At 51.2% G+C, this 25958-nt stretch overlaps 1 protein-coding gene across 1 annotated transcript in view; it reads right to left on the bottom strand.

The window, feature by feature from the left end:
• The window catches only part of DSCAML1 (DS cell adhesion molecule like 1), a 334999-nt gene that overhangs the window by 27479 nt on the left and 281562 nt on the right, over nt 1-25958 (bottom strand). The window contains exons 10-17 of the mRNA XM_065944285.1: nt 23240-23439; nt 22512-22608; nt 21771-21899; nt 14545-14712; nt 13257-13327; nt 8821-9061; nt 5394-5540; nt 2530-2685 (exon numbers count right to left, since the gene is read on the bottom strand). Of these exons, the coding sequence (XP_065800357.1) occupies nt 2530-2685; nt 5394-5540; nt 8821-9061; nt 13257-13327; nt 14545-14712; nt 21771-21899; nt 22512-22608; nt 23240-23439 (1209 nt within the window). The remainder of the gene's footprint in view (nt 1-2529; nt 2686-5393; nt 5541-8820; nt 9062-13256; nt 13328-14544; nt 14713-21770; nt 21900-22511; nt 22609-23239; nt 23440-25958) is intronic.

The raw sequence follows: 25958 nt of genomic DNA, 5'->3' as shown, positions 1-25958 counted from the left end.
AGGCCCCTCTGTCCATGGGATTCTTCAGGCAAGAATACTGGAGTGGGATACCATTTCCTCCTCCAGGGGATCTTCCCAATCCAGGAATCAAACCTGCGACTCTTGCACTGGGAGGCAAATTCTTTACTATTACCATTCTTTACCACCTGGGAAGCCAGGTACTGAAGGTTAAATCACGCTTATGATGGCACATCACACACCTGTCAAGTTATGACCATTGTTCTGGATGAGATCTCATCTGACAGTGGGTTCCTTTTGGCTTAGGCTTCCCCCAAGGGCACCTGGGTCCACCAGCAGCAGTCATTTCATTGCCAGCTCTGGGTAGCTGTAAACCAACTACCATTTGCCAGCACTTGACATTTTAGAAAGGATTCTGTGGTTAGGCTGTTTCTTGCAACACCTAGATGAGGCGCTGTCCCCGTTTTATCATGAGGAAACTGAGGGGCAGAGCGGTTAGTGAGTGGCAGGGCTGGGGCATCCATGTCTGCTCCTCCCACCCCGTGAAGCTGCCACCTTAGGACCCTGGTCCCTGCTGTGTGTGCCCCTGTGACTCCACGGGCAGCTCTAGGGTGGGGTCAGCTTCCTGGAGGGAGGGTTGTGCTTCTCGACTTTGGGTTCCCTCATGGGTCTCACCTTGGTCAGTCAAGCATGTGCAGATGCTTATAACTCAGGCCTTTGGAAGTGTCGTGGTGTTTAGTCACAAAGTCATGTCCAACTCTTCTGTGACCCCATGAACCATAGCCCACCAGGCTCCTCTGTCCATGGAATTTCCCAAGCAAGAATACTAGAGTGGGTTGCTCTTTCCTTCTCTGGGGGATCTTCCTGACCCAGGGATTGAACCCAAGTCTCTTGATTGGCAGGTGGATTCTTTTTGCACTGAGCCTCCTGGGCAGCCCATTGTATCAGAATAGGATGCAAGAAAGTCTGGAGGTCTGGGTGGTTAAATTCTAGAGGCCAGAAAGGTGCCAGTGTGTATGTGTGTCCGTGAGGCCCTGAAAGGGGCCAGGCTCAGAGCACCATCCCTGGTAGGTCTCCACACAAGAGCAGGTGGCTCTGCCTGGAGCTGTCCCAGGAAACCTTGATGCGGGGATTAATGACAGGAAAAGTAGGGCAGGCAGGTTGGTAAATATTTAATTGCTAAGAGCTTAAGTGGGGGGAAGGGGCTGATCTGATGGAAAGGGAGGGGCTTAGGGAGAGTGGGGAGCATTAATCACAGTTAGTCCCATCGTCAAGTCACCAAGCTGGTCTGCACTGGGAGAAGTCCACTATCACTTCCAGCCTGAGCTGCCCCATTGTAACTCCTCTCACCCCTCCAGCTCCTTCTGCCAAATTGTCTGGGTAGAACCTAGACTGGGGGTCTCTGTATCCTTTGGAAAAACCAAGGCTGAGTTGGAAAGAGGCCAAAATGCCAACCTTGGTTACTGTTTATGAAGCACCCACTGGATGCAAGGCACGCATCAATTAACTCTTTAACCACATTGCACCTGGCTGAGGAGAATTAGAATTGACTAAGTGTTGGGGTTGGTGGGGTGAGGAAGGAAGTGGAAGAGGGGCCCAGAGCGGCAAAGGGTCACTATGGTACCTCCTGTCCCCAGTGAGGCTCCTTGAGGAGTACAGCTGTGACCTGGGTGGGAAGTCTGACCCTTGTCTGGACCTGATCGCTCCTGGGCTGACTCAGTTTCCAGCCTCTCCCATCTGACTGCATCTCTCTACCCTGGAGGTTTGGCTCCTTATCTCCCTATTCTTCCAGCTCTGCCTTCAGAGGGCAGGGCTTTGAAATCACAGATCCAAATGCAGGCACATCCCAGTCCTGAGAGTGTCCCCCCCACTACACACCCACCAGAGTCCAGGGCCTGGTCCATTCATTCTGGGACCTCTGCAGCGTGATTGCCAAGTCCCTAACCTGGGTGATGTTCCCGTTCCCGGCATCCCCAACCACCTGTATCCAGAGGAGACCAGGCTGAACCCTGCAGGGGAGCAGATGCCACAAAGAGGATGCTCTTGGGATGGGTGTGGGAGGAGAGGGTGTATTTGGCCTCTGACCCCAATGCTGCAGGGGAGGGGGTTACGGTGGCTTGTATGTTTAGGCATGAGTCCTGGGGCACTTCACCACCACCTGTGGTAAGCTGTATTATTCCAAAGCAGCGCTCCCAGAATTCTCAAAGTCACCCTTGTTGTTCTGTTGCTAAGTCATGTCTGATGCTTTGAAATGCCATGGACTGCAGCACACCAGGCTTCCCTGTCTTTCACTATCTCCCAGAGTTTGCCCAAGTTTATGTCCATTGAGCTGGTGCTGCTATTTAACCATCTCATCCTCTGCCACTCTCTTCTCCTTTTACCTTCAATCTTTCCCAGCATCAGGGTCTTTTCCAATGAGTCACTCTACAGAGAATGAAGGGATAGGAGAAAGGATGGGGCTCTGCTCTTCCCCTTAACTGTGGGTAGGTGAGCAGTGGAAGGCTGGAGCAACGAGCCCTGGGAGCTGGCCCCGAGTGCCGAGGCCAGGCCGGGCGGGAGGTGCGCACTCACCGTCCTCCTTGGTCTGGATGTAGAGCACGCTGCTGCGCACGCCATCCCCGGCCTGGGTGTAGGCCAGCACTTGCACGCTGTAGTTGGTGAACTTCTCCATGCCTCGCAGCTCCACCCGCTCCCGCGTCGTGGTGATGTTCTGCATCTCGCCCCACTCTGCCAGACACACGCATCCTGAGTGCGGCCCAGGCCGGCCAGGCCAGGCCACGGTCCCCCAGCCACTGCCCCTCCACCAGCCTGGGCTTGGACCTTGACTCCATGATGGTGGCAACAAGGGGGACCTTTCACTTCAAGGTCATGGTCGCAGACTTGCGACACTGTCCCCAAGTGGCCCAACCAGGGTGACCCGCTATGTATGCCAGCTGGGCCTCAGCCCCTAGTCAACGCTGTACCAAATTCAACTTAAAACTCTCCCTATAAAACAGTTACTTCTCTATCTCTCCGAACCTCACTTCCCTGTCCTCCACCCACCCCTCTTTCCATGTGAGGGACCCCAGGAGTGACTTGGACCCAGAAGGAGACTCGGCCAGGCGGACAGTTGGCAGCTGTTTTCTTGGCTGCCCAGCACCTCTGAAGAATGGAGTATTTCCTACCATATCAGTAAACAAGGATTTCACAATCACCATTCTAGCCCTCCAAAACTGAATCCCTGAGCCCTGAAGGCACTCAGGAAAGAGAATACCTGGGTGATATGGCAGATCTCAGGTTGCAGCCACTCTCTACAGTAAACACTGAGGAACTCAGGATGTAAAAGAATGCAGGATAATGAGTTGCATATGAAAGGAATGATTTCCTTGAGTCCAGACTCTTCTGTCTTCCCATACACAGAAAAGGGCTAAATTCCTTAACTTGGAATATCCAGCTTTCTTTCATTCACAAAAATACTTTTGACCTTCAGACTACCTGGTCTTTGTGGCGAAACTTCTTTATAACCTCTGCCCACCTCCTTGGAGTAGTTCCCTCAGGGCTACTTGAGATGCTGTCTCCCAGGATTGAAGTCCTAAAAATTCCCACTCGAATTATTAATAACTCTCAACTTTCAGGTTGTGACTGCTGTTGAAGTTGACACCTCCTTGGGCTCTCAGCTCTCATAGCCGATGGATCCAGGTGGCATGACCTGGGACAGGCTGGGGATGCCTGCCCTGCACCTGACCGCTCCTGAATTCTCGAGAGGATAAGGGGTTAAGTCCCCATTCCCTTCCTCAAACATCAAGGACATCTTGTCTGCAAAGATGTCCTTGCAGACATGGGCAAGGCTGCTGGAGTGACAGCCACGGCCGGGAGGGCCAGGCCTTCCTCGGGCTCAGCGAGGACCCGTCACTCTGAATCTGCCAAGAACTTGCTGTAGACGCTGAAGAAGAGCTTAGGGAGAGCGTCCCGTGGGACAGTCGGAGTCTCAGGAGGAGGAAAGAGGCTTCTGAGCTGACAACCCTCCCCCTGAGACTACTGGGTTTTTTTAGAAAACAGCCCCAGACACCAGCTGAGGACAGGCCGTGCGGAAGACAAGTGCCAGCAAACCCACCCTGGCGCCTCGCCAGGGACCCGGCACAGGCAGAGGCCTGGTCTCGGGCCTAGCCAGGGACCAGCCATAGTCTGCCAGGGTCCAGAGGGTGAGGACTCCAGACCCAGCCTCAGGGGACTCTGGGTCAGTGGAGGGGGCCCTCGGAGGCCCGAGAAGTGGCACTTTCCTTTTCCAGGAGGTCAGAAACCAGGAGGGACCTGTCCAGGACTAGAGCCAGAGAAAGACCCAGGAGGAGGGCAGCCTGGCCATCAATTAATTCAGTGGCCTTTGGAGACTAGCGAGGCTGATGCCTTGCCCACCCGAGGGCTGAGCTGGGGAGCCACAGGGTTTGAAAAGGGGGAGCAAGCTCTGGAAAATGAGGGCCCTTCCCTTTTGTGGCTCAGCACAGATAGGTGAGGCTATCTCATTGCATAAGGCCCTGGAAGACCTGCAGGCCTCCGCACTCCTGGAGGAGAAGGTGGAGGTGTGGCCGGGAGAGAGAATTCCTGTCAGCAGTGCCTCTGGGTGCACCAGAACCCAGGTGAGGGGCAGGGAGGGCAGCTGGCCCAGAGGGCTGGCTGTGAGCTGGAGTCCCAGGTCCTCCAAGGAGAGAAGGAGCGGGCCAGGCGACCAGTGGCAGAAGGCTCAGGATATGGCGAGGCAAACTCACGCCCACGGTTTGGGATGCTGGGCCTCTGGCTGGCATGACTTCCTGGTCCGGGGCTCTGCTGCACCACTGGGCAGGGGCTGCTGTGTTTGTGGGGCTACACTAGCCCGTCCCATGGGAAGGAAGGCGCCCAGAGGGTTGGGCCACTGTCTTGGCTCTGCTTCCTCTGCCATCCCTACCCCCAGCTCCACTGTGCAACCTTCTCCACGTCCTGGGCAGCTCATCTGCACAGAACACAGGCCTCGCCATCCGTCTGGCCAAGGGACCCTGCTTCCTCCTCTTGCCCCTCAGTCCTAGGCAGTGACGGCTTCCTGCTGGTGCTAGTCCCCGGGGCCCCAACATCCCTCCATACTCCTTCGAATGCAGCGCCTTCATTAAAGTCTCAATTGCCCCGCTTGAGTTTACCACCTGTTTCCTGACTGACATGGCCACAGAGTCCTTATATCAACACATTCCATCAGAAAAGTCAATGTGTCCATCTCACCTCTTAAGCCACAGCCCAACACACTGCTGAACAGGGGCAGCTGATGTCTGCTCTCACTCTGGCCCCTGGCTCTGGCATGGGATAGCAGGTGCAGGGGAGAGGCTGGACTTCCGCTCGACATCCCACGGGAAGATGCTCAGCTCTAAGTGTGGGCCTCGACCAACCCCTTGCCTCTCACCCCATCAGCTGGCCACCACCCCCAGCAGACTCACCCCCGTCAACGTAGAGGGACCAGAAGATGACCCGATAGCCTTTGAGGACGCCATTGAGGGTGCTGCGTGGGGGCTCCGACCAGGAGATGACGGCCACGTCGGAAGTGATGGACAGGGCCCGGACGTTCTCAGGGGGCTGGCTGGGCACTGCGGAGGGGAGAGCCAAAGGGCCTGGTTAGGGAGGAACAGGACAGCGTCCACGTGCAGGCAGGACCCTGCTGCCCGGCCAGAGGGACCTCGGCTTACACAAGTGGGAGGCCCTCCTGGCTCAGTGAGTCTCGAGAGTTTGGGCTGGTGGCTGGGAAGGGAAGCCAGTCTCCTTTCCTGGAGATTTGGGTGAAGGAGATCTTTCCAGTTTGGTTCCTGGGCTCTGGCTGGCATGTTCCTGATTCTGGGTAAGTGTTCAGGGAAGAAGGTGATGCACTCCGGGCATGAGCTCCTGGGGGTCCACCTCCGCTGAACATAACAGAATGTGGAAGACCAAGCCAGCCCTGTGGGGAGCTGCAACTGATGCTCTTATCTGATGGCTGCCAGCCGTGTGTGTCCCTGCCCCTGTGCCAAGCTGAAGGGAAGGAAAAGAAGGAAAGAGGCTCTCAAATAACCCTGGGGCAGGGGAGAAGAGGTCCCTCAGACACCTTTAGGGCTTCTGGAATCATTACACTTTGTCCCTTGTCCCTGCACCCAACACACCAAAATGCATTGGGTGAGGGAAAAATACCAAGACCAGCCTGGGTGGCCCACCCTGCCTTTAACCCTCTCCATCTGAGAACCTAACCTAAGTCCCAGCCTCTGGGGGTGGCCCAGCTGCAGCTCACCCATCTGAGATGAGAGACAGGGTCGACACCAGGCCCCAAGCAGCCCCCTTGGCCAGGGACAACTTTGGTGGCACTTGCTCTGGTTTCCGAGGAGCTGGGGGCAAAGGGGAAGGCCATGTCTGCTTAGCTCTGAGTGGGAGAAAGGAGGCGCAGGCTGGATGGAAGGTAATTAGATCCCATTGCCCCACAAGAGGCAACTCTAATTTTTATGAGCATTTAAATGATAATACATCATCCTAACGATCCTCTCTGAGAATGATTATTGTTTCATATTACTTAGGTGTAAAAATATAAGCACCATGTAATTAGGGACCCAGTGTAATAAACTAATACAGATCGCCCGTTCGAACAAAATGAAGGTAATATAATTATGGAAAAGACACTATTGCTAAGGCAGGGGCCCTTGAATACCCCAGGAGGAGTGCTAATATTGCCAGGAAACGATCAGGATCTGACAGGCTAACGAGGGCCTTAATTAAGTATGAAAAACTGCTGAGCAAATGCTGCTGGAAACTTTCTTCCCCTCTCCTCCTCTGTTTGCAAAATGTCTCCACAGCCCATGCTGCTCTCTCCCTGTGGGTAATCCCAGCCCCCCCTGTAGCCCCATCAAAAGCAAGGGACGTGGGGCCCTGATGAAAGCCAAGGGTGGGCCTGGCCAGGTTGTTTCCTGGGATGGCCTTGGAGGATGGAGTTTAGTGTTTGGTCAGGCGTGCTGATATGGACTTGGGGCAACTGTTCCCCCTGCAGGTGACTTCCCTGCAGGGGGAACATCCCGCATCCACATCATTTGGTCCTGCATCCAGCCTCACTCCCAAGCAAGAGGGTAACAACAGGGTGAAGTAGAAAGAGTATGGGATTCAGGGTCAGGCCTGGATTTTGACCTGGTCTCTTCTTCATCAAGACGGGCAATTCTAGACAGGTTCATAACCTCCGTGAGTCTTGGGTCCTTTTATGGGCAATGACCTGGCCATTAGTGCTCAGGTTCTCATAGGTGCTCCCTGCACCAGCAGCATCAGCATCACCTGGGAATTTATTAGACATGCACATTTTTGGCTCCTACCCCAGACCTGCTCAAGCAGAACTCTGGGGGAGGGCCCAGCAATCTGTTTACAACCCTCTGATGTGTGCTCAGGTTTGAGAAGCACTGTGTCAGAGTACTGCTTGGGATGGCACTGCTGGTACATAATGGTGACAAGCTGGTCTTCCTCTATCCAGCCAGGCCTGTGGCCAGCATCAGGGCGGTGGGGGATGGGCAGTGACTGATGGGCTGGTGAGGGTGTGGGATGGTGGAGGGGGTGAGGGAGCTGGTGGTAGTATAGCTCAGGTGCTTCTCTGGACCTATGCATTCTATGCACCTTTCCCTCCTTCTGTGTTCTCCCTTTTCCCCAGGGGCTCAGTGCACTGACATCTGCTCCCTCTCAAAGCCTAGCTTGAGCCCCAGAGCAATTAAATGGAAATCTCTGGGGATGAGGCCAGGCGTCAGGATTTTTAAACTCCCCAGATAATTCCAACTTGTAGCCAAAATTAAGAACAACTGGCATGAGTTAATCTACTTTCTGGTGTTTCTGACCTGATGTGTCCTCCCTCCCAAGGGTGTCTGCATTTTCAGAGAGAATGAGATAGGAAGAGGACGTTGCTTAGCAAAAGGAATGAATCTCTAATGGTAGAATGCTGGGTATCTTGATGGCCATGGGGCAGCGGCATTATGTTTCCAGGGCAGTCAGTTCCCTCGCTTTGCTGGGGGAAGGCTCAGATTCAGTGACAGGTTTTAATTCCATATCTTGGTCTTAGGCTGGGGTATCAAGAAGGAAGCTCTATTTATTCTGCTTTTTGGGGGGCTGTGACCAGCCTGGCTCCATCTCTTGGGGTGGGTATCAAGGGTCATGTCTTCTTTCGTTTCCTAGCACAAGCTCGGGTAACAGTGGGCTCTTCTCTGTGCTTGGAGAGCGGCGTGCTCCTGCTGCCTCTTAACCCTCTCTGCCTGAGAAACCCCATCATTCACTCAAATTGGAGTCCTCTCCAATCCTCAAAGAATTCAGTGTTAAAAACTGGGCTCCAAATCCTCTGTCCATGGACCTTGGGATTTTGTAACTCCACAGTCTCGTCTCAGGTCCCTAAAATAGATGGTGGACAGGTTCTAGCTCAGAAGTGCACAGGTAACTTGGCTTCTGCCCTTTTTCCAGCCTGGAGGGCCTAAACGAGGGAAAATAGGACCCAGAGTGTAGAGGAAAGCTTGGGGAGAGAGATGCTGAGGGGCCAGAATGAGGGAGGAGGAAAAGGCAGAGGGAGAAGATGAATGCAGAGTCAGACAGAGACACAGATAGGCACTCAGACGGATCAGGAGCTCAGTAGAGAGACCGATGGGCAAAGCATTAGAAAGTGATGGATAGAGAGTCAGCCAATGGATGGAGAGGCCCAGAGGCTTAAACGGACCAAGCATCCCTTGAGAAGCCAATGGGTGAGAGGAGATGGAGGGACCCAGGGAGGCTGTGTGTACCATAGGACGATGATGGGGCCCAGGAGCAGGGAAGGGCCCCCAGCTCTCTCTGGCAGCCCTGTGGCTCTGCCCACAGCTGAGATCTGTACCCATTACCCTCTACTGGTGCCCTCACCATCCTCCAGGGTGGTGGCATTGATCTCGCTGGATGAGGGCCCTGTGCCAGCCCGATTGAAGGCCTGGACCACCACGCCATATTGGGCAAACTTCTTGAGGTTGTCCAGGGTGTAGACCTCACTGTCCCCGGTGGCCTTCATCTCCACGATGCTGTACTGCCCGTTGCTGCCCGGGCTGTTCTCTCGGTAGCCGATCTGGTAGCCACGGATGACGCCATTCTGCAGCTCCTTCTTGGGCGCCTGTGAGTATGGGGTGGGAGGGTGGTGGGGGGAGACAAAGACACCGTGACATTCGGAGAGGATGCTCTTAAAACCAAAGGCAGATCATGTCACTCCCTTGCTCCCATCTCACCCAGAGTCTAGGCCAAAGTAAAAGCAACCCAAGTGTGCACAGACAGGTGAACGGATAAAGATGATACGGTCCATACATGCAATGAAATATTATTCAGCCTTAAAAAGGAATGAAACTTTGATAACCTCTACAGCATAGACAAACCTAGAAAATACATTAAGTGAGATAAACCAGACACAAAAGGAATAATATTGTATGATGCTTCTCTGAGGTGACTAGAATCCCCAAATTTACAGAAACAGAAAGTAGGACAGAGGTTACTGGAGGCTAGGATGGCTGGGTCCGCAGAGTTTCTGTTTGGGATCATGAGAAAGTTCTAGAGATGGATAGTGGTGACAGCTGCTCAACACTGTTAATGTACATTTTCACTGACCTCTACCTATGAACATGGTTAAAATGATCAGTTTTACGTACATAAAATGGTATGGTACCACAAGTTAAAAAAAAAAGAGTCCTTGACTTTGATGCGAGCCCAGCCCCTCTTGAAGCTGGACTGCCCTTGACATCCTGGCCAGCGGCTGGGGTTCGTGGAGAGCCCAGGCCTGAAGCTGGCTTCTGGACGGAGGGACAGAGATGGGGGTGACAGGTAGGTGACAGGGGGGACCATGGAGCTCTGTCTGGGCTGGCGGGAATGAAGGGCTGCCAGGCGGGCAGGCCAAGGAAGAAGACTCCACTGGCGTTAGTCTTGGGATGGAAAATACACTCTCACCCCCAGCAGGAACCCTGATACACAACCAGCCACGCACACAGGTGTACTGGGAGAAAAACCATCAACAGGGAAACACTGACACAGACATTCTTGTACGTGATCTCACACACACACACACACACACACACACACACACACACACAGAGACAGAGGATCTTGATATGTCCCCTTACATCTGGAACCATGAACACACACACCCAGACCCATCAAAGCAAACATCCCAATACACACCTACCCACGGCCAGAAACATATAGACTCACAAATAGAAACTGGCTCCTTTAATGAGGGGATGTGCCCATCTTTATATTGAGAGAGCAGGCACACACGCCAGTACATAGAAAAACAGCTTGAATCAGGGTTTTGAAGATGAGACAGTTAATTTAAAAGCCCACCTTTTACTGTACTAAAAAATAGTGTGATCAAAAACAATTAAGTTAGTAAAACAGCTCATTTTTTAAATTCAATGAATGTTTCAAATGAACTGCATTTTTAAGCTCACCGTTAACTTAATAAAATTAAGTTTTTAATTTAACATAATTGTTTTGAACTCACTAACTAGGTGTGTGTGTATTTAATTGACTTTCTGTTGATGCCTGAATAATTTTTCTCTCTGCACTTAGTCCTGTTTGCTAGTTGGTAAGAGGGAGAATTTCTGAATGTGGGTGTTGTATCTGCACACTCAGGTTTCCCAGGTGGCTAAGTGGTAAAGAATCCACTTGCCAATGCAGGAGAGGAGGGTTCAATCCCTGGGTGGGAAAGATCCCCTGGAGAAGGCAAAGGCAACCCACTCCAGCATTCTTGTCATCATCCCATGGACAGAAGAGCCTGGCAGGCTACAGTCCATTGGTTCACAAAGTCAGACACGATTTAGTGACTAAACAACAAATAATCTACACACTCACACATTCAGACACTTATTAAAGACACAAACATATCTTCAGGGTGCCCTTGTCCTCACACTGACATATACTCTAATACATATCTGTGCCCACATTGAAACACACTGATATATACATCATTGCACAATGACACACACACCTACATACTTAGAGCCACCTGCACCACCATATACACTTATCTATGTGTGATATACATAGCACCACACCGCCGTCCTTCACATCAACATACACTGGCAGAGGCCTTGGGTAGGCATCCAGGCATACCTTGCTACATACATATAGATATTCACACATTTTTACAAATCTTGACATATCTTCCCTCCATCCCTCTCTCTCCCTTCTCCCTGTAAGGCCCCACCCCCTTAAACAGGCACACTCAGGATTTAAATCAATCTTAACAATATTTCTCTGAAGCATTAAGAAATCAATAGAGCTGATTGCAAATTTATGTCATAAAGCAGTGGTGATCCATCTCAAGGAAAGAGTCTTAAAATGAAGTGACTTATCTTTCAAGTGAATCTTTATTTTTCATTAATCTGTTTCTTGGTGTTAAAAAAAATTCCCTTGAGAAGTCAGCCCCAAAATTTATTGATAGGCTGGTTCATTCTGAAGTTCTAACTTTCTAATCAATTTTATTTTTCATTATGAGACTTTGGAGAAGTAAATCTGATTCTAAATTTTTATCGACCTCCAGGTTGGAGCTTTGTAGCCAAATGTCTCAGAGGTTTACATACTTATTCATTCCCGCCCCCACCTCCAGGCTTCCTTGGAGTATTCTTAGGAAATGGATGCAGAGTCAGGATGCAGATAAGACTTGGGATCTAGACTCCAGGCTTCACTCCCAGTTTCTGAGGGAAGCTCTGGCAACCAGATCTGAACCTGGAGGGAACCAGGGCTCCAGGTATCTATCTACTCAGAGGGCTGGTACCCAGGGAGGACCAACTGCCCAGCCTCTGTCCCACTTTTGTCCTGGTCATTTCTCTGGGGCGGGAGGGAGCGCGTGCGTGTGTGTGTGTGTGTGTGTGCGCGTGCATGCCAAGACATATAGTCTTTTTTCCCTTGGTTTTTTAAAGAATTGTTTTATTTTTTGGCCACATCACACAGCATGTGGGATCTTACTTCCCTGATCATGGATTGAACCTGGATTCCTTGCAGGGGAAGTGTGAAGTCTTAACCACTGGACCACCAAGGAGGTCCCAAACACGCAGTCTTTTTTTAAGGGAAAATATTAGTAGACCCTTTTGAATCGCTCTGATTCTCAAGTCTACCTTTATGAAGGGACTAGAAGGAGGACTAAAGTGCCTGGAGTTTTTCCACCAGGAGTTAGAGTCAGAAAATTACCCTGGACTCAAAGCCCAGATGTAGAGGAGGTAACCCCCCAAGCCCTACTGGTGGGGCTGGAGAAATCCAAGAAGAAGAACAGGAATAGGCCTTAGGAAACTCTCTGTTCCTGACCTCCAGACAGTGGGCTTCTGTGGGGAGACTGGGCATTGGCTCCAGACTGTGTGCAGTGAAGTTCTGCACCTGTCATGACTTGAATGACCACGGAAGTCACCTTGCATCTCTATACCATGGCCTCCTCTGATAGGAAGGAGAAATATCTCTTCTGTTCATTCCATAGAAACAGAGAAGTTAGTGCAAGAAAATACTCAAACACTGGAAAATGCAGCAGGAAGCCATCAGATTGGGCAGCCCTTCTGTGCCCACGCCAGGGATGCGGTGATGAGCCCAGAGTTTCCCAGGAAAGCATTCCTCGGTCATGCTCAAGATTATGCTGTTTCTCTGCCCTGCTGTGGAATTGCCTCTAAGATTTCCCATCAGAGACAGAGTCTTCAGATACCTTCTAGATCTACAAGTTTCTTCCCCTTAGAAATGGCTGCAGCACATACTGGTTTGTTTTCTCTACAGCTCCCCCTCCCCCAGAGCTAGGGAGGGCAGTTATTTTTTTCACTCTGATTTTACAGAGGAGGAAATCAAGAAAAGACCAAGCTCCCTGTTGAAGTCTTGACTGTGAGAACATAGGGGATGGTTTCACCCTACTTCTCAGCTCTAGTCACAGGGCCAAGACAAGGGTGAGACCCTGTCGTTTCATCTCCTGTTATCCATAGAGTCCCTTTGAAATGTACACAAAATCAATTCTAGTTCTAGATATATTACAACCTGTGGGGTTTGTAGGACAGACCAGCATGTAAAAGAATCATCTTCTCTCCTTGGCACTGACAAATTCTTCATCCCACTCCAAGTAGAGGCCTCCATCAGAAAGCCGTGGTGGAGAAGGGAGTGGGGATCGGTGGGGGGACCAGTTCCTCTATCCTCCTCTCTTTCTACCCCTCCAACCTCATGTATTTAGTAATAAACAGGCGTGGGTACTGGAAGACACCAGACACTAACAAGTCTGTTGGGGCTTCATTTGAAGATTAAGGATGGGAAAGGGAGGGAGACATTTCAGGGGAAATGCTTTTGACTTTGCTTACCTTCCAGGTCACTTGGATGCTCTGTGAGGTCACTGGCTGCAAGGTTACATCCATGGGAGGCCCATCAGGAGCTGGGGTGGGTTTGGGAGAAACAACGTTATGAGTCATGTCTTGGAAGAAAAGATCCCTATGCCCTCAGTCCCATCCTTGAGCTGGAGGGCTGCTGCAGAGAAAGGAAAAGCTTGTCTAAAGCAGCAAAGAACCTCTGTTTGAGTCCCTCTTGAAATGATCATAGGGTTTAAACTTCCTATTCATTCTCCATAATTTGCTGAAAACATAGAAAACAATGACTATTAAATATGACTCCACATCCAGCAGGTTGGCAAAATTTTTTTAAAAGTTTGATAGTACAAAGTGCAGACCAAAATATGAAGTGGCAGGAACTTTTATATGCTAACCATGGGAGAGCAAGTTGGTACAACCCTTTGGAAAACATTTTGGCATTTTTTTCTTTTTTCTTTTTCAGTTAAAGAGCAAAGTTTTTCTATCTGATGAGTCTGTAATTCTGCAACTGTTTATATTCCTTGGATGGGGAATGAAAATAGACAAATTATAGAGCTATACTGAGGCTCACAAAAAGAATATAGACCACAACAAGGGGGATACAAGAGAATATATGAAGTATTATTTCATGCATGCATTCTATTAGAAGAACAGGCAAAACTAAACTGTATGGTTATGTGTACATATACCAGTGACATGTATGAAAAAGAAAACAAGGAAGCTGGGATACTTGTTACTTCAGGGGGAGGGATGGGGTTACGGTTGAGAAGGGGTATATAGAGGACCTCTGGGAAGTGATAATGAGTGTTGGTTATACTAGGTTTTGCTTTATTACTATTACTATGTGTAAAACTGCACATGTATATGTACTTTTTGGTATTAATTTCTATTTTGCAATGACAGTAACAGAAAATACAATAAGGGAAATCTTGCTTAAATTTTCAGGAAAACTTCATGACAAAAGTCACAGGAGATAATCCAGGGTAGTAGTACCCCCAGCTTTTGCAAATCTAGTCTATCTGTCCTTTCCAGACAGGCTGGGGCCAGTGGAGTGGGAGCAGAAGCACGGACAGCTCCTGAAAGCATTGCATCTAGAAACCCATTTGGAAAAGGTCAGGCAGAAGAGTCTCCGATGATCCAGAGGCAGACACAAACACACACCTTGGAATCTCCCCCCTTACCTCTTCTAATTGCAAACCCACTGCCAGTGGACAGGGTGGGTGAGGGCCCCAGATGTCCCTGATCTCCGAGCCCATGGGCAGGGGTGACAGGGCGAGGTGCTCACCAGCCTCCTCAGTGCTGATGGTGAGTTCCTTGCTCGGCTCGCTGCGGCCAATCTTGTTGAAGGAGTACATGCGGATGCTGTACACGGAGGCCGGGTGCAAGTCCACAATGTTGGCCTGGTTGATGGTCGGGGAGATGTTGCGTGTGGACTGCTTGAAGTCCCAGGAATCTGGAGAAAGGACACCCACTTCTAACCACAGCCAGGCAAACTCCAGGACCCCTCTCCAGCCTCAAGCAGCAGCACATCCCAAACTCAACCTAGATGCCCAGAAGAGGTCCTGCTTACAGAGACTGCAGCAAGAGAATTTCAGAGAGAACTGTTCTGTTCCATGAAGTTCAAGAGATCAAGGGATGCCTGAGCCTGGGAACAGCAAGTCCACTGCTTGGAGAATCAGGGAGCTTAAGCCTTCTCTACCCAGGGCCGCCTGGTAAACCCAAACCTCAGATGTTTCCTGTGGCCCCTTCCAAGATCACCAACGCTTGCTATCTCTTAGGGTCTCATTGGCCAGTGCGCTTGTTCCTGCTCTCACCCCACATCAGTGCTGTGTTGTAACTGTGAGACACCCCCTCCACCCAAGATTCCAGTGCAAATGGGGAAGCCAAGTCTCATCCCCCTTTCTCCTCCTCTGTGTGTGCTTCTGTATTTCTTTTTTCTGTGCATTTGTGTGGTGGTGGTCTTGAATGTTTCCTAGGCTGTTGGGGGGGTGCGGGGGAATAAACCAAGTGCCAGAGTCCCTAGGCAAACCCTTTCCTCTCTCACCATTTCAGAGAATGGTATCTGAATCTTTAGCATCAGAAGCAAACAAAGTGATGAGCATGTTTCCAATTCATCCAGGGGGACTGGCAGCCCATTCCAGGGCTAATGTTTAGCAAAATTGTAGAATGTGAAAGATACCCGATAAATACCACTCAGGGATACTGTGACAGTAAACATTCTGCATCTCCAGAGGAACCCAGTCATTCATTTAATGAATTTTTTTCCTGTGCACCTACTAGGGGATTCCAGAGAGAAATGGAAGGGGTTGCAGTTATAGCAATGCCTCAGCTAGTACCCTCCAAACCCAGAATTCATAACCAGATTACGTTACTGGCACTTTGCTTTGAAAAGACAAAAAAAGGCAAAGCACAAGGAAACTAGCTGATAGTGTGGCTTAAACATCTTCCCAGGGCACGTCCTGATGTGACTATTCAGTCTAATTTTCCATGTCTTTTAAATCCACAGTAGAGGATCCTGAGAATTGTCAGCAGAAAAGATTAAATTATATTCACTACAGTTTAATCCCTGAATCAGGGAGGGAGGATGGCATATTCTAGAATTTTTTAAGAAGACTCTTTTTTAAGCTAATGCCTGGTAAATCAGGAGGACTGGTTCACCCAAAGAGACTATCCCATCTCCCAGGTTCTGGCTAATTGAGGTCTTGACGCTTTTCAAAACACCTTTTAGCCATACCAGCTTGGCATCTGTGAAGGGCACTGGCCCGGTTCCCCATCTGCAGTTTTGCATTTAATTCTTTGGTTTCATGAGCCAACGTCACAAATGGAAGACTATGGATGCTCAGAAAAACAAGTATATTCTCCTTGTCTTTTCAAAACACCCCAACTGCCCGAAAGTCACTGGGGCTGAGAGGTTAAGCCAGAGTTGCAAACATGCAGGCTCCTTCCTGCCGAGGGTACCACTTTAGTTCAGGAGGAAATGGGCTAGCAATGCAGAGGCAGGTGTTCACTTCTCTTTGTGGCATCCTGGGAACTGGTGCCAGCTCACACATCATATTTGATTTGCCCATGTTTATAGGAGAGGGACAGTGATCATGAGTCAGTGCATTCATTTTTGATGAGTGCAGGCAGAGGAAGGAGACCCAAATGATGTGTCTGAAAACTAAGGGGCTAAAAAAAAGAGGTGCTAATATTTACCAAGCACTTGTGATGTGCCAAGTGCAGTGATGGACACCATTTACTCCTCATACCTTTCTATGACATCAGCACCATATCTCCACTGCACAGGGGACGTGCATGTCATCAAGTCTGATTTCTCACTTGGCCTTCCAGGTATGTTCAACACTTAAACCTGTCCCTTCCCAAAGCACTCTTCTCTTGGGTTGCCTATTAAAATAGTCTCTAGCTTTTCCTAGGGAGTCCCTGGTAGCTCAGCTGGTAAAGAATCCACCTGAAATGCAGGAGACCTTGGTTCGATTCCTGGGTTGGGAAAATCCGCTGGAGAAGAAAACGGCTACCCACTCTAGTATTCTGGCCTGGAGGACCCCATCCATGGGGTCACAAAGAATCACACACAACTGAGCAAATTTCACTTTCTAGCTTTTACTAATCTCTTGGGTTACCTCTTCACTTTGCAGGTACATCTTTCTTACCTTATGGTTCAAGTTCTTCAAGGCTCCATCCTATGCTCTCCTCTCACTCCATACATTTTTCCCACCCCTGGATTCTATTTCCATCTATACACAGAGAAGCTCCCTGAAGGGAACCATATCTACAACTTTGCCCATCTCTACCACTTGGCACACCCTGGGCACTTAAAAGCCACTGCTGGTTTTAGATCAGAGCCCACTTTGTGGTCCTGGATGTTGGACTTGTGGTTCCTCCATATTTTGCAGTCACAGTAAATACCCTTTGCTTTTCCCTTGCTTGCCTCCTCCCTAGCTGCCAATCATAGGAAGACTGGGGGATCCAAGAGAGTGGCCCCCTTTTTTCTGCTATTGCCAGTCATTTGCAGGTGGATTTGTCCTTGTGTTCCCAAATCACCTTTGATGTTGGCACAAAACCGCTCCCTCCCCACAGCCCCTGCAGGCTCATGCATCAGAGTCAAATTTGGAGGTCTCTCGCTGATTTTCCAAACTTGATCGCTGCCATCTCTCTGACCTGAATAGCTGAAATCAGTGGCCCTATTTTCTTCCCTTTCCTTTTCAGCTCTCAGAATACTGAGCTGGCTTTGGTGAATATTGTCTCTTTTAATATTCCCTTTCATATGAGCCTGGCTTACCCAGATTAACATATTTCATTAAGGGCTCTCTCTCCCTTTCTTCATCAAAGGGTTTATGATGCAAAATATTCTTCTTAAAAAATAAGGAAGCGGCTGGGGAGATGTCAGTGCCTTCTACTCAGTGGGCTGCTTGCTGGGAGGGGACCTGGGGGCTTTGGTATTTCAGGAGACACATTCACTGTAGAAGGGGGAGCGTTTGGACAAAAGCCACATCTGGAGCATTCAGCTGCCTGTGTGGGGGAAACAAGTCCATCCCACATCTCTGATTTCCTCGTTGCATCACTGCTCTGAGCCCCCCACGGTGATCTCCACTGCACTGAGAAGGGCTTTCCTGGATCACCGTGACCACTCACCACGTCCCAACACCCGACCCTCTGGCAGCCCCACACCCACACAGCGCCAAGCCGCATGGGGCTGGCTCAGCCCATGATGGCTGATGGCTCCTACCACGAGGCTGCCTTCTGGGCCATCCTCAAAGAACTCATCCCTGCTCCTTGCTTGGAAAATAGGGCCGAAATGTGGTGTCTGCATTTTTAAATCTGCGCAGTGCTGTCTGATAGATTTGTGTGGACGGTGCTATTTATCATTCAGCATTCATGTATTATTACTCTGCTGCCTGGGGCCAGGAGAAGTCAGCGTGAGCACGATGGCTTAGAAAGGGCAGACGTGGTAATTTCCCTGGGAAAATTAGCATGATGAGCAACACGGCAGAAAACCTGGCAAAGGCACACTGTGACAAAGAAGGGGGTCAGGGACAGATGTTCCAGCCACAGGAGGGTGCGGTCTGCGGCAGGAGGAAGCAGGAAGGGATAGGAGCCACAGCATGGGGACCATGCACCAGGCTCTGTGCTAGGCACGGGCACATAAATCTTCATGTTCATGTATTCCTCGCAGCCACATTGGATTATGTGCCATTGTCTGTACTGACAGATAGGGATGCTCAAAGACCTTAAGTAGCTTGCTAAAGATCACACAACCCTGACACTTGGTCAACCCAAGTCTTCTGCTTTGAAACTTGTTCTTGTTCTAGTATTCTCCATGCAGGCAGAAGATCTACTTAGACACACACACACACACACGCGCGCGCACACACACGCACACACATGCACACACATGCCCCTCCTTTCTTTGAGTCACCCATCCGTTCCCTAGGACACCTTTTTCAGTTGTCACGTAATTCAGTTTGTGGTATATTACATGTGATTGGAGAGTGCTTTGTAATGGTCATGAAAGTACCTGTGTGTGTGCATGTATGTGTGGGTGTGTGCACGCTCAAGTGTGTACATCTCTGTATATTCTCACTGCAACTGCATTATCAGCTCCAAGGGCAGCGCTCTGTCTCCTCGTTCTTTCTCTTTTCTACCACATGGCTGATGCATGACTCGGCAACAAAATTATTGGCACTCAGTACATGCTGCTGACTGACAGACACACATTTCAGCCTGCAAGTCCCACAGGACTGTAAACTGCCACATGAGCTATTTCAGTTAGAAGGAGGAGAGGAACTACGGACCCATGATAGCTGCTTTCTCTTCAGTCCTCAAAACACTTCCACAAGACAGGCATTACTATTTCCGCCACTCAGATGAGGAAGCGATGCTGTGTTCACAGCCTCTGCCTGACTCCAGTGGTAACTCTCCTCAGTTCCTACGGGACTCTTTTTCCTAAATGCCAGCACAGATGCCTGTCTGAGTGGCATGACCCAGAGTAGGCCTACTGGAAGACCGGAGAAAGGACCAACCCAGCTTCTCTGGGCTCTTGATCCTGTGACCTATTTTTTTTTTTTTTAACAGGTGCAAAGATCCTGTGGATGGGAGAGTCTGAGGTTGGGTTTCATTACCCACTCCTCCCCCTTCTGTCCATCCTGGTACCCCGGAGCTGGAGTGGGTATGATGGTTCCTCATCTTTCAGGAGAGCCAGACAGGGTTGGGGGAAGATGTGGATGAGCTCTGAAAATAGCATCTTCCCTGCCCATCTCTCCTTCTCCACAGCTCTCCAGATGTGTGATGTTCTCAGCTTCGCCTGGCTGAGCAGCGCCCCAGGAAAGGTTTCCACACATTAGAAGGTGGTCAGTGGAGGAGGGGGACGGTGGGCAATGGGGCATCATGGGGGAGGAGGGCAGGGAGGCAGTCCCAATGAGCAGTAGGGGAGGGACCCGAGGGACAGCCCGGGCATCCACTCCCCACCCTCAACAGGAATGGAGCCCTGCCAGCTACATCAAGCAGGCAGGGAGATGCTGGCTGTGGACAGACCCGTCCCTTCTTGTCTGGCTCCCAGGAAGCTTGTGCCCAGCCTTGGGAAGCCCTGAGATGTGAGATGAACCCAGTGGGCCTCCTCTCCTCTCTGTGCCCTCTGCCTCCACCACTGCCCAGCCCCTGCTCATCACCTGTTTCAGCTACAGACTGGTCACTCGCTTCTTGGACACCCCTCCTCCCCAACGACGCCTGATGACCCCTGCCAAGGTGCCACGCTGCTTAAGTCTCTCACTAGGATCTTAGACATGGCTAGTGGCTTTCAATGGCCTTCCCCAAGGAAATAAAAGCTCAGTCCAGAGGCTCCCTCCCAACCTGGAGCCCAGAGCACTTTTTAGTCTTATTGCCCAGAAACTGGGTCTCTGTGCTTAGTCACTCAGGCATGTCCAACTCTCTGTGCCCCTTTGGACTGTAGCCTGCCAGGCTCTTCGGTCCATAGGATTCTTCAGGCAAGAACGCTAGAGTGGGTTGCCATTTCCTCCTCCAGGGGATCTTCCCGACCCAGGGATCGAACCCACGTCTCCTGCACTGGCAGGCGGATTCCTTACCACTAGCAGCGCAGGGTCTGTGAACCCTCTGCTAGACATCCACTCCCCGGAGTGCACTGCACTTGCTGGGGTTCGGCCCTTTCCCTCTCCCTGAATATAGGCCCCGTTAGCCCATCTCCTCCCAGCTCAAGGCAGCATCTGCAAGGACGGGAGAGATACTGCTCTGAGGACCCCTATCTGTACAGCAACCCCTTCTTTCTGTGGCCCTTCTGCACTGACAGTGACCTCGGGAGGTCTGGCTGTGAGCTAACTTTTCTCCCCAATTAGACTGTAAGCTTCTGAGGGCAGGGCTCCTTCCTGTAGAAACCTGCATCAAGAATGATGAACCCAGTGTCCTGGGCAGAGTGGTTTCTCAAGAGGTAAACACAGCTGTGGATGCTATCCTGGGGCTGACACTTTGGGGGAGCAGATAGTCAGACAGCCAATTTACTATGTGCTGTGCTAAGGAAGAGAGGAAGGGTCTGGAAGGCTTTTGAGGAAACAACACCTTGGATCTATGCTGAGGACTGGAAGATGAGTTGGAGTTGGTGGGAGAAGGGCAGTTGGGGAGGCTTCAGTTTTCCAGACTTGCTTTCTGTGTTTTATTTTAAAAAGTATTTTTAAAAGGCTTATATGGGCTGATGGTCTTGAATTCTGAAAGCATGAAAGGACCCAAGAAGAGGGGTTTGTTTCTCCTTCTGTCACCTGCACTGAAGTCACCTGGGGCCCTCTCAGGGGCAGCCCCCTGTCGCCTATACCTTTTAGAAATAGTCACACGGATACAAACATCACCTACAGCTCTTTCTTGGCTTGGCCTTTTGTCCAGGTCGTTTGTCCCCTCCTTGCCATCCCTGTCACTTGATTGTGGGTCCCTGGTTTCCCCAGAGACACAGGGGTCCATTGTTCACTTTGCTCTAAGTGGCTTCACAGTAGGAGGCAACCTATTAGAAGCTATTAGTAGAGTCCCAAGGGAGGGGTCTTGGAGGGCTTCTAAGAAGAAGAAACTTAGATCTAAACTTTCCAGGGACTCCTGTGTCCCCAGTGACTCATTCTTGGGAAGGATCAGTTTCTCTGACTTCCAAGCAACACCATCATCTCAAATCCGGACTGCCTAGATGACCCAGTAAAAACTGGGATGTCTCTGACCCCACAGATACAGCCAGTAGTTCCTGGCTCAGGGCCTTTTAAGTTGCTTTAAATCAGAATGCCTTGTGGATCTGCCCAGGGTCAGTCCTGGGAAGAAGGGACTGACATTTCCTCCCAATCAACTGAGGGGATCCTTCCATGTGCCCCCTGGGTTCCTAACCTGACCAACGTCCCTCCCTTTGGAAGACACGAGGGCTTGTGTGTCTGTCTTAGACGGGCAGCCCTGACAGCCGAGGGCTGTCCTGTCGGAGGAACACTGTCCAGGCAGGTGGTGCAAGGCGCCATGGTGGGCCGAGCCCTCACCTACCTGTTTTGTTCTTGTACTCGATGTCAAAGCCCGTGATGATGCTGTTCCCGTCGAATCGCTGGGTCCAGCGCAGGTTCATGCTCCGTGCCTTCACCTCTCGGATTTCCAGCTCTGGGGGGTCAGGGGGCTCTGGGGAGTGGCAGGGGAAGGGGGCAAGGGTGAGGATGACAGCAGAAAGCTTGGCCTCCTGCTGACCCTCTGCAGAGATCAAGGGATCTGTGCTGGGTGGACTGGTCGCACAAGTGTCTCTCTGAGGGCCCTAAGCCCTGGAGTTCCAGCAAGGCAGCATGCGGATGGAGGAGCCTGGTAGCAGGGCTCAGAGGTAGAGGCGGGTGCGTTGGGTCCCTGCTCTGTCCCCCTCTCTTCCTCAGCCCCTTTTGGAGGGACCCCTCACAGCTGATGGCCCGCTTCCCTCCATGCAGAGCTCCCAGGTTTTCCATCTTTACTTTCCTTCCTCACACCTCCCCCAGGGTCTGGGCCCACAGATCCAGGTCCCCCACTTCTGGGGGCAACAGTGTGCTCCACAGGGGCTTCTGCCATCACAGACCTTGCTGTCTGCAGTGGCCTGGAAAGATCCTATTACACCACTCTGGGCAGGAGGGAGAGTGGACTGAGGCTTTTCCCCAGAGCTGTTTCCTGTCACCTCCCCTGGGTGTGGAGTGTACCCCACTCCTGAGGGGAGTTGGTAGTGAGCACCAGAGCCCGGAGGAAGGGGCTGGGGACGTGGGGCAGGTGAGGTACCTTGTACGGTGAGTTGGATCAAACCCCGGTCCTCCCCATAGGAGTTGATGGCATGGCAGCTGAAGAACACAGAGTCCCCACGGTCAGCAGGCTTGAGCTGGGAGGCAGTCCAAGGGACAGAGGGCGCGGAGAGAGGAAGAAATGGGGAGAGTCTTTTAGACCCCATCTGCTGAAGGGGGCCCATCCAGTGGGGGATCAGCAAGACCACCTTCTTCTGGGAGGGGACCCACCCAGGGTTTGTCAAGAGTTCCTCTTCCCAGGAAGTTCAATGGATGGAAGTGTGGAAGAGTCTGTGCAGGGAGCCGGCTGAGGGGGTCTAAAAGAGGGAGGGGCTGGAGGGTTTGGGGGGAGGGGCTGGGGGTCCACGACAGAGGTGGGGCTGAGGGGTCCCAGGATGGAGGGAGGAGCTGAGAGGTCCTTAGACAGAGGGAGGGGCTGAGGGGGTCCCAGGGTGGAGGGAGGATCCGAGGGGTCCAGGAGGGAGGGGAGAGGGAGGGCGTGGCTGAGGATCCCATACATTTAAAGTGTCGAGTTGTCAGAAAGGAGACAAAATGAGGCTCAAGACATAGATTGGTGTGTGAAGGAGGGAAATAGGTAGGAAAGGAGAGGTACTTTTCGGGGTGGGGCTCCCAGACTCCTGTTTACCTCTTCTGGATTCAGATGCAATAGCTGTGGGCTCCCCACTTTCTGAGAGTGGGGTTCCCCCTGAGATGGGCACGGGGGCTTACCTTCAGCGTGGAGACAACCTCATCGCCGTTGTCCTTGGTGGCGATGGCATACCGCATGACGCGGTCAGGGTCGATGACGGTGTCCCCTTTCTCCCAGCGTATAATGATGGGCCGCTCGCCTCGCGCCGTGCAGTTGAGCTCCTTGGCGTGGCCCTTGATGGCGATGGTGGTGTTGGGGTGGGAGGTGATCATGGCTGGGACTGGGGAAGGAAGGAGGTGTAGGCCGTCCCAGTGAGTGCGGAAAGCCAGCACACGGAGGGCATTTGCCCAGCAAGGAAGGCAGAGGCCCCGCCCCTGGATGCCCCGCCCCCTGGCTGACCCCGCCCCGTGGCTGCCGCTCTCCCTGGAGTATCTCCGTCCAAGGGTTGTTGTTCAGTTGCTCAGTGGTGTCCGACTGTTCTGCGCCCCCACGAACTGTAACCTGCCCGGCTCATCTGTCCATGGGATTTCCCAGGCAAGAATACTGGAGTGGGTTGCCGTTTCCTTCTCCAGGGAATCTTTCCAACCCAGAGATGGAACCAGAGTCTCTTGCGTTGGCGGCTGGATTCTTTACCACTGAGCCACTAAAGAAGCCCCGTCTGCCCTAGGGAGAGGGTCTAATAATGGTTGGAGAAAACCTCACTGCCTTTCCCTTTTTCTCCGCCCACCCATGACCTGGGCGGCCTCTGTCTTCCTCAGGGGTTCTGATATTCCATGGACCCCTTTTCAGAATCAGTCTATCTATTCATTCATTTACCTTAAGGCAATAAACAGAATCCTTTGAAATGCATAACATACAGAAAATGACAAAGGAAACCAGATATACTAAAGTACGGTTATACAAATAATGTTCAATAGCAAACTTTTGACATAGTTCATCACATAATATATATTCTTCACTATTCTTTATGAAATAAGATCTAGTGCTGAGTTATATTAGAACAATTTTGTAATAGTGATGAGTATAAATGATATTTTCAGATATGCGCCACAGCTGTGACACAAAAATACCTATTGATCACAGCCACAGGTGCTGCTACCACTGAGGTTTGTTGCTTATGGTTCAGAATGGAAGTACAAAATTTCAGTTAGAAGTTAGTGAAAAAAAGGATGCAGATTTACCCCAGCCCCAATTCATGGATCCCTTGAACTGGATCCATGCACCTTCGACAGGGAGGCCTGTGGACCCCAGATGATATGCCTGAGGTCTCTGCCTTGTGTCCATGGCTCAAGCTCTCACAGAGGTCAGCTAGTTTTCCCCCTGCTTCCAGACAGCAGGGCCCTCCCAGGCAGCTGAGAAACTCCCCAGTTCTTCCCAACAAAATGCGACATAAAACCCTGGCCAGCAGCATCATAATTAAATCCTACAAGTGTGTCAATAGGTTCCCCCACTCCACCCCTCACTACTGACCTGAAAAAAATCATCATGAAACAACCAAGGCCCTGGCTGGCCATCAGGAGAGCCTCCCACTGCCGTGGGCAGAGGCATCTCAGTCTTGACCCTCCTGTGGGCCTGAGCACCACAGCCAGCTGCAGGAGGAAGGTGAGGCAGAGGGAAAGACAGTCTCAACCCCAGGGTCCTTGTCTCCTGGGAGGAGGGGGTAAGGGGAGGGTGAGGTAGAGACCTGCTTAAGCAACATGAAAATGAAGAAAATCTGAGTTATTCGGGGAGGTATAGGAGAAATTGATTTTGGCAGAGGAGCGTTTGCAAGGGCATCACCCAGCCATTCAACAAGCACTGATGTGCACCTACTAGGCGCCAGGGCTATGCTGGGTTCTGGAGCCATGAGTGAGCAGGACAAACCCGACCTCTGGGAGCTTCACTGCAGTGGTGAGAACAGACAGCACAACAGCAGTTCCAGGAAAGATTGCTAAGCACTCTGCTAGGAGAACTGCTCACCATCTGATGTGGAGTGATACAAATGGGGAGAGCAGAGGCAAGGGGACCCTAGGGGGTGGAAACTGCTGGAACAAAGGCTCAGAGGCAGCGATGTGCAGGGCAGTTCCCAGAGAGGTAGAAGACCCAATATAGCTGGAAGACCATCCTAGTCCTTGCCATTTCCTCACCAATTTCCCAGGAGACCTTGACTCTTAAGAGTACAGGTCCCCAGGACTCTCGTCCCAGGAGGATCCATGAGCCATGCTAGAGTAGACACATCAGGGCGTGCTGTGGTTGACTGCAAGAATTGGAGAGCATTCTCCACCCCTGCCGTTAGGGGAGGACCTCTGCTCACACTGATCATCCTCTCCTCACTGACCTGCTTGGGTTACGGTACAAGAGGAAACTCTGTCTTCTCTCTCTTTATGTTCCCCACCCTGTGGACCCCTCTCTGGGTACTGCACCCCTGATCCATTTCAGTGGCTGCCCCTTCTTTTCCCTCCTAGCATCCTTAGGAATTCTCTGCCCTCCAGTTTTTTTTTGTTTTGGCTGTGCTGTGCAGGGCATGCGGGATCTTAGTTCTCTGATGAGGGACTGAACCCAGGACCCTGCAGTGGAAGCTCAGAGTCCTAACCACTGGACACTCAGGGAATTCCTTTTCCTCCAGCTTTAAACACCTACTCAGACAACATTCTTCCCAGGAAACTCTCCAGGGTCATCTGACTTCTAAGGACAAACAGACCTTTGGAGGAAGGGATGAAGGCAAGGCGCTGTAATGGTGTGACCTGGGATGCCAGTTAGCGCGTGAGGGGACATCTGGAACTGGTGTGGGGGATGAAGGGTGGTTTCTGGCATCCCCTG

Source organism: Muntiacus reevesi, chromosome 9 (assembly GCF_963930625.1).
Source record: "Muntiacus reevesi chromosome 9, mMunRee1.1, whole genome shotgun sequence".
Taxonomy (NCBI): Eukaryota; Metazoa; Chordata; class Mammalia; order Artiodactyla; family Cervidae; genus Muntiacus; species Muntiacus reevesi.
This window is presented reverse-complemented; position numbering and strand designations above follow the sequence as displayed.